Source organism: Hemiscyllium ocellatum, chromosome 7 (assembly GCF_020745735.1).
Source record: "Hemiscyllium ocellatum isolate sHemOce1 chromosome 7, sHemOce1.pat.X.cur, whole genome shotgun sequence".
Classification (NCBI taxonomy): domain Eukaryota; kingdom Metazoa; phylum Chordata; class Chondrichthyes; order Orectolobiformes; family Hemiscylliidae; genus Hemiscyllium; species Hemiscyllium ocellatum.
In genome coordinates this window covers 76045627-76054385 of record NC_083407.1, presented here as the reverse complement: position 1 = coordinate 76054385, position 8759 = coordinate 76045627, and the positions used below count along the sequence as shown (strand labels likewise).

The following is an 8759-nucleotide window of genomic DNA, read 5'->3' as shown; positions in this document are numbered from 1 at the left end:
ACACCATGTCACCAGCTGCCATCCTGAGCAGGACCCTTTTATCCCCAGCCTCTGCTTTCTGTCAGACAAACTTTTATCTATGCTAGCATCTTGCCTTTTACACCATGGGGCCTTACCTTACTCAGCAGCCTCCTGTGCAGCACCATGTCAAAGGCCTTCTTGAAGTCCAAGTACATAACATCCATTGGCTCTCCTTGGTCTAACCTGCTCATTACTTAATGGTTTAGATTTGCTTAAAAAAAGTCCCACAACAGAAATGGCCATGTTAGTACCCTGGACGAGTGAAATGGATTGGGCTCGAAAACCCTCCTTATTTATTGCTTCTATGAAAATGTGAATGTTTTGCATATACATGTAAAAAAGTACAATTTCACACACGTCTAAATTTAAAATACTAAACTCACTTGTCTGTTTTTTTTCTAAAAATGTGACTCATTATTTGCTATCATTTCAAATAGAAGAATTGAAGGAACCATTGAACTATATTTTATTGCTGTATTTGAGAGAAAGGCACGTCATTCATATTCAAAGGTCAGAAACCGCCATACTTGACAAATTGCTATGTTTAAACCATGATAATGTATTCAGTATTTTGTGGAACATGTGCATTTTAAATTGTGTAAATAATAGTACATCTAACATTTTCTACTACTTTGTAAAATAAAATGCACGACAAAGCAAAGGTGTATGAAAGCAATTGATTTATACAAAAACTATTTTTTTTCAAATACACTTTATTTACAACCTGCACAGACATAAATGGCCAGGAAAATTTCAATATTGGGTAACTGCATCATTCATTTCAAGGAGTACAATATGTAACACTGCCAATTCATACTCTTCATCATTATAAACTCAAACCAGGGACTCACCAGTGGTGCTTGATGCACTGCTTAATGTGGCGTTAGGCATTTCAATACCTGGATCAACACACTAGAAATATTCCACATAGAAATAATCTTCAGAATTATTGAGTTGAAATGATTAACATTGTCTCTTTAAGTAATCAATTTCATATCCTGTGTTTTGGTGGTTCAAACAGCTTTCTTGTCCAAAATAATGAGTCAAAAGCATTATTTTTAAAAGAAATAGCTATCGTTCTTCAAAATAAAAATTTACATTTGAGCCATTTAAAATATTTGCTTCCCAACAGAATAAATAACTGTTTTAATATTCAATTTCAAAGTTACAATTGGCAATGCTTGTAAATACTTGTTTACTCATTTTGGACAATTTTCTAAAGGTGGATCTCAACTATAAGTGGTTTACAAGGCAATACGTGACCATGGGAAGGGTCAACATATATCATATTTTTGCATATTTTAAAAACAGCACAAGAAAGGTCTATGGGGGTCAAACATTGAAGGAATCAGTCAGGTGTTTATTTAATATGAAGTCTTTCAAATTTGAATCTCCAAGTTTGTACTAAACAAATTTTGTTTCCAAGATTCCTTAATCTTCCAAATCCAAATCATCTAATTCTTCTTCTAAATCATCAAGATCTTCTCCGGTGAAGAGATTTTCATCAACAGGGACACCATCGATATGACTGTCTTCTAGTTCCCCGTCCAGCTTATCATCTTCACTTCCATTAGCAACTCCTCCTGAGGCCTCAGCTAATTTATTTTCTGCAAAAATAAAAGTGTACAAGTGTATCTATGGTGAAAAACAAAAATTTGGATAGGTGGCAAAGATAAGAAATTAGTATCAGAACTGGTCATCTTTGCAAAGACAAATTTAATCATTATTTAAATATTCAGAGAATTAAAGAGTTAAACTGACGAAAAAGCCTTTCAGGGAAACTAACTGTATATGCACTAATATATATCATAATATGCAGTTAAACAAGCAAATATTTGTGGTCAAAATTCTATTACCTGCATATTTTCTATTAAATCTAATTTAATAATTCTTTGCAAATTTGATTTCAACATTTCCAGTTTTTTAAAAAAACTTTTCTTTCCAATAAACCAAAATAGATTTTAGCTGTTGAACATAAAATTTCGAAGAAAAATAAATCTGCTAAATTATACCAAGGAAAAATTAGGTTAATTCAATTCAGTTAACCCAGTTGTTTCAACTAAGAATGGGGAACATAACTATTTATTTTCTTCCAGCTCGATTTAAAAATGACCAAAGGCAGCAATTAGAGTCACTGAGACATACAGCACAGAAACAGACCCTTGGGTCCAACTTGTCCGTGCTGACTTTGTCTATTTATCCAATCCACACCCCTTGTGACCAATCTAATGTAGTCCCATTTGCCACATCCTCCCAAACCCTTCCTATTCATATACCCATCCAGATGCTTTTTAAATGTTGCAATTGTACCATCCTCCACCACTTCCTCTGGCAGCTCATGCCATACACATACCACCCTTTGCATGAAAAAGTTGCCCATTAGGTCCCTCATATCTTCCTCCCTCACTCTAGACCTATGCCCTCTAATTCTGGATTCTCCCACCGCAGGGAAAAGACTTTGTCTATTTATCCAATCCTCACTCCTCATGATGTTATAAACCTCTATAAAGTCACCTCTCAGCCTCCGACGCTCCAAGGCCCTAGCCTATTCAACCTCTCCCCATAGCTGAAATCCTCCAACCCTGGCACATTTTCCAAACCATTTCAAGTTTCGCAACATCTTTACGATAGGAAGGAGACCAGAATTGAGCGCAATATTCCAAAAGTGGCCTAACCAACGCCCTATACAGACACAACATGACCTCCCAACTCCTGTACTCAATCCTCTGACCAATAAAGGAAAGCATACCAAATGCCTTCTTCACTATCCCATCTACCTGCGACTCTACTTTCAAGGAGCTACGAACCTGCACTCCAAGGTCTCTTTGTTCAGCAACACTCCCTCGGACCTTACCATTAAGTGTATAAGTCCTGCTAAGATTTGCTTTCCCAGAATGCAGCATCTCATTTATCTATATTAAACTCCATCTGCCACTCCTCAGCCCATTGGCTCATCTGATCAAGATCCCATTGTACTTTGAGGTAACCTTCTTTGCTTTCCACTATATCTCCAATTTTGGTGTCATCTGCAAACTTACTAACTATACTTCCTACGTTCACATCCAAATCATTTACATAAAAGATGAAAAGTTGCGGACTCAGCACCGATCCTTGTGGCACTCCACTGGTCACAGGCCTCAAGTCTGAAAAACAACCCCCCACCACCACCCTGTCTTCTACCTTTGAGCTAGTTCTGTATCCAAATAGCTAGTTCTCCCTGTATTCCATGAGATCTAACCTTGTTAACCAGTCTCCCATAGGGTACCTTGTTGAACACCTTACTGAAGTCCACTTAGATGACATTCACCACTCTGCCCTCATCAATCCTCTTTGAATTTTTTGAAGAAGTAACAATCAAGTTTGTGAGACATGATTTCCACACACAAAGCCATGTTGACTATCCCTAATTCAGTCCTTGCCTTTCCAAATACATGTACATCCTGTCCCTCAGGACTCCCTCCAACAACTTGCCCACCACTAAGGTCAGGCTCACCAGTCTATAGCTCCCTGGCTTGTCTTTACCATCTTTTTAAAATAATGGTACCATGTTAGCCAACCTCCAGTCTTTAACACCCTACCTGTGACTATCTATGACACAAATATCTCAGCAATGGGCCCAGCAATCACTTCCTTAATTTCCCACAGAGTTCTAGGGTACATCTGATCAGGTCCTGGGGATTTATCCACCTTTGTGTTTCAAGACATCCAGCACTTCCTCTTCTGGCATATGGATATTTTTCAAGATGTCACCATCTATTTCCCCACACTCCGTATGTTTCATGTCCTTCTCCACAGTAAACACTGATACAAAATACTTGTTTAGTATCTCTCCCATCTCCTGTGACTCCAGTCACAGGCTGCCTTGCTAATCTTTAAGGGATCCTATTCACTCCCTAGTTATCATTTTGTTTTTAATGTATTTGTACAAACCCTCTGGATTTGTGGTAATCCTATTTGCTAAAACTCTCATGTCCCCTCTTTTTCCCCACCCAATTTCCCTCTTAAGTATACCCCGACTGCCTTTATATCTCAGGATTCACTCTGTCTCTGTTGCCTATACTTATCAGAAGCTTCCTTCTTTTTCTTAACCAAACCTCACTTTCTCTAGTCATCCAGCATTGCCCCCACCTACCAGCCTTTCCTTTCACCCAAACAGGAAGACACCTGTTTCTGGACTCTTGTTATCTCATTTCTGAAGGCTTGCCATTTTTCAGCCACCCCTTTAACTGTGAACATCTACACTCAATCAGCTTTTGAAAGTTCTTGCCTAATACCGTCAAAATTAGCCTTCCTCCAATTTAGAACTTCAACTTTTAGATGTGGTCTATCCTTTTCCATCACTATTTTGAAACTAATAGAATTATGGTTGCTGGCCCCAAAGTGCTCTTCCCAGTGACACCTCAGTCACCTGCCCTGCCTTATTTCACAAGAGCAGGTCAAGTTTTGCACCTTCTCTAGTAGATACATCCACATACTGACTCAAAAATTTTTGTACGCTCTTAAATTCCTCTCCATCTAAATCCTTAACACTACGGCAGTCCCAGTCCATGTTTGAAAAGTTAAAATCCTCTACCATAACCACCCTATTATCCTTACAGATAACAGATCTCCTTATAACTTCATTTCTCAATTTCCCTCTGACTATTAGGGGATCTATAATACAATCCCAATAAGGTGATCATCCCTTTCTTATTTCTCAGTTCCACTCAAATAACTTCCTTGGATGTATTTAAGGGGATATCTTCCTTAAATACAGCTGTAATGCTATCTCTTATCAAAAACGCCACTCCCCCTGCTCTCTTGCCTCCCTTTCTATCCTTCCTGTAGCATTTGTATCCTAGAACATTAGGCTGCCAGTCATGTCCATCCCTGAGTCATGTTTCTGTAATTGCGATGATATCCCAGTCCCATGTTCCTAACAATGCTGAGTTCATCTGCCTTCCCTGTTAGGCCTCTTGCATTGAAATAAATGCAATTAAATTAATCAGTCCTATCTTGTTCTCTGCTTTATTCAAGAAACAACCCACTGTACTCACTAATGTAGATTTACAGCAAGCCTATACTTAAAACTATTTACTTATCTGTTTTTGTGCCGTGACCTCTCCCAAACAGGTTCCTCCAAGATCAGTTGTGAATTTCGCTGTTTGTCAAGTTTTCCTAGATATACTGATGTCCAGCAGCACATTAATTCAAACAGCAAAGACAGTAACTACGCATATTCACTGCTGTGTCAGTTAGCCATGTGGGTTTTCTTTCTCTCTCCCTTACAAACCGTGTGCTTGCTGCCTTTATCTGTCTTCCTCCCTTTAAAAAGTGCTGTTGCTTGGACTTTTTTCCTCCAAAAGTTCCAAAACAATTGCAACAGCATGTAAAACAGTAATTGCTGTTTCCGGAATGTGAGGAAATCACCTCCAATACCTAAAATGCCTCAAAACCAAAAAGGAGCAGCCTGTTACAGCCAGAAATTTTTCCTGTTCTCCATCTTGGATTACCCAGAATCATTTTTGCATCGAGAATTTCAGATAGTCATAAGTAACAAGGTATTTACAGTTTCAGTTGATAAACTGTGGTAAGCATTTGAAGAGCAATGGGTTAAGCTAATGCTCCTCTCCAAATTGTGGGACACAAGCTACATCCGCAATGAAACTGAATTCTATGCTCCTGGAAACTGACTTGGACTCAAGTAACCTTTGGCAGATAAAGATTTTTAGCTTATACAACATCAAATGGTCGAACTCAGCCAATAATTCAGCACTTTTTTCTCCATGTTAGTAAACCACAATTTATTCAGTAGTTTATAACCAGCATTTTAAATCGAGCCATTAAACTGTAAAACCACAAAAACTTAATCGCAAGTTTACAAAATATTAGGTGGTGCTGATGTGGCAAAATAAAATTTAGCCCAGATGAATACAGAACAAGAGTAGGCCAGTTGGCCCTTTAAGCTTGCTGCACTATTCCATAAGATCTGATTCATTTGATTGCCATCTCAACTCCACTTTTTGTCTGCACCCCAAAACCCTCAATTCTTTTCACTATCAAAAACTCTAACGCAACCTTGGATAATTTTAAAGAACCAGCTTCCGTATCTTCTAAGGAACAGAATTCCAGTCTCTAACAACCTTCATTTGCCGTAAGAGAATTGCATCTTGTTCTTAAACTATGCCCCTTTCAAAAGGGCAAATATCAACCCAGTATCCATCCGATTCAGTCTCCATAAGATCTTCAGTGTAATAAAACTTTTGTGCTCTCCAACTGAGGTTGGAGATCAGAAACAAATAAAAACAAATGCTGTTGAACCTGCTGAGTTGCTTCAGCAATTTCTCTTTTCATTTGATTTGTTGTTGTCACACGTACTTACGATATACTGAAAAATGTGGTCTTGCATGCTATACAGGCAGATCGTAGTGTACAAAATGCACCAGGGTAGCAAACCAAAGTGCAGAATACAATGTTACAACCACAGAGAAGGTTTAGGGAGATATAGATCAGAATTAACATTTGACAGGTTCGTTCAAAAATCTGATAATAGGATGAAGCTGTTCTTTATTCTGCTCATACATGTATTAAAACTTTTATATCTTCTGCTAGGCGGAAGAGGATGGAAGAGAGTAGAACTAGGGTGGGAGGGGTCTTTGATTAAGTTGGCTGCTTTCCCAATGCAGTGAGAAGGATACACTGAGAAATCAATATGCTTCAATAAGATCACCTCTCAGGTTTCCAAACTCCAATGAATATAAGCTTAGCCTGTTCAACTTATAAAACAATTCCTTCATCCCAAAAATGACTTATGTGAATCTTGTGAACTACTACTATTGCAACTGAGTTTGTTCAAAAAGGAAACCAGAACTACACACAGTATCCCAGATGTGGTCTTACCAAAATTCAAAAGCTGCAGTAAAACTTCCCTTTCCTTTTCAATAAACAACATTCTAACTGCCAAATAACTTGATATACCAATATACTAACTTTGTATTTGACCTATCAGTTCATCCAGATCCCTCTGTACCATAACAAACTTACCTTTCCATCTATTTGGTACTGTCAGCAAATCTAGTTATCTTACACATTTGGTCCACTGTCCAAATCAACGACAGGTTGTCAATAGCTAAGGGCCAAGCATTGATCCCTGTGGTACTCCAATAGTGCCAACTTGCCTGTTAGCTAGGCAGCCCTTTATCCACACTATATTACCAGCTATACTATAGATTCTCACATTATGCAGCAACTCCTGATGTGGCACCTTGTTCACTGCCTTTTGGAAATTCAAGCAAACCACATCCACTGGTACTCCTCTATCTACTGGTACTTTATCAAAGTAAATGTTGCGTTGTCAAAAATGTTCAGATTAAACATTTCCTTGTTACAGAGCTTTGCTGACAATGATTAATCAAATTGTGATATTCTAAGCACCCTGCTCCAATCTCCTAAATAATGGATTCTGGCAAGATCCCTACAACAGATGTTAGGCTATCAAGCTTATAGTTTCCTTCGACTTGAAAATCAACAAAGGCAATATTTCAGGATATTTTATACTGCTATTTTAATGGTTCCATTAGACTGCAGTGGTGACAGTCAAACTAATAGCTGATTACATTATTGAATGATCTGCTGTATTTGATAGAGTTGACCATTATAGCACCTCTCCATTTACTTCATATCAAACTTCTTCATCAAAACAATGACTTCTCTTGCTACATTGCACATGCACACACACGTCAAGTCCAATCAATCAAACCTGGGCTTGCATCTTTCTAATCTCCAAGGCAACCCATTGTGCATCCTTTGTTAATGCCAATCAAATTCAAAGCTCTGTTGTCCTACTTTACCCAATTTGCCTGGAATTCCCATCCTTACTGAACTACACCAACAAACCATGTCACATGAATCCTTGCCTTAATTTTTCAAATTTGTTCATGATCTTGCCCTGTTGAATGAAATGAAAATTACTTCACTGCTGAGTGTCTATTAATTTGTATAATATTTTCTTTTCACTGCTGGTGCTTTTATTTGGCCACACAAACTCAGTTCATGCTTAGAATTATTTTTACACATCTCTGTAAACTTATTTTTCATGTAACAGTTCTAATTCTACAAGTTTAACCAACTGCTTTTTTCACATTCCAGCATACCCACAACTCCTGAACCTCAAAAACTAAAATTTAAGAGTTTTCTGTGCCGAAAGTCTGACAGTCATAGGTTTGACAGAATGCAATTTTCTAACTGTATGAGATAGTTACTGACCTCTGATAACTGAGATCCCAGAGTTGGGGGAAACATTGCAGGACTGTGCTGTTTTCCCATTTTTCATCAACTTCTCAACTTGTTCAAGTGCACAATGCACATTCAGGAATGTATTGATGTAATGCATCGTTTAAATAAAAATCAATTTTCATGGAACCTTCTGGTTAATATCTGGGAACTTCCATTACCTTATGTATAATTTGCATTGTTTTGCAATTAAAGCAATTCTAATAATGCTGCCACTTTCAAGTATGTTTTTACCTTTAATTAATTTTGAAGCACAATCATTAAAATGCTATGGTGCAGGGCTATGAATAGCGTGAGTTCTGATTCCATAAACTGTAGGCTGAGTGGCCTACACCAGTGCCATAATCATTTTATGATTCTAATTTTATGTTTATTTAAAATAGACTTCTAAAATCTATGCAACCAAAAGCAATATTCCTTAGAAGAAAAGTTAGTATTGGTACTTCTCAACCCTGGCTCAGCTGACA

General features: G+C 37.8%; 1 protein-coding gene across 1 annotated transcript in view; it reads right to left on the bottom strand.

The window, feature by feature from the left end:
• Nucleotides 1-714: 714 nt before the first annotated feature.
• The window catches only part of zc3h15 (zinc finger CCCH-type containing 15), a 32606-nt gene continuing 24561 nt past the window's right edge, over nucleotides 715-8759 (bottom strand). The window contains exon 10 of the mRNA XM_060827982.1: nucleotides 715-1628. Coding sequence (XP_060683965.1) covers nucleotides 1453-1628 — 176 coding nt within the window. The 3' untranslated portion in view covers nucleotides 715-1452. The remainder of the gene's footprint in view (nucleotides 1629-8759) is intronic.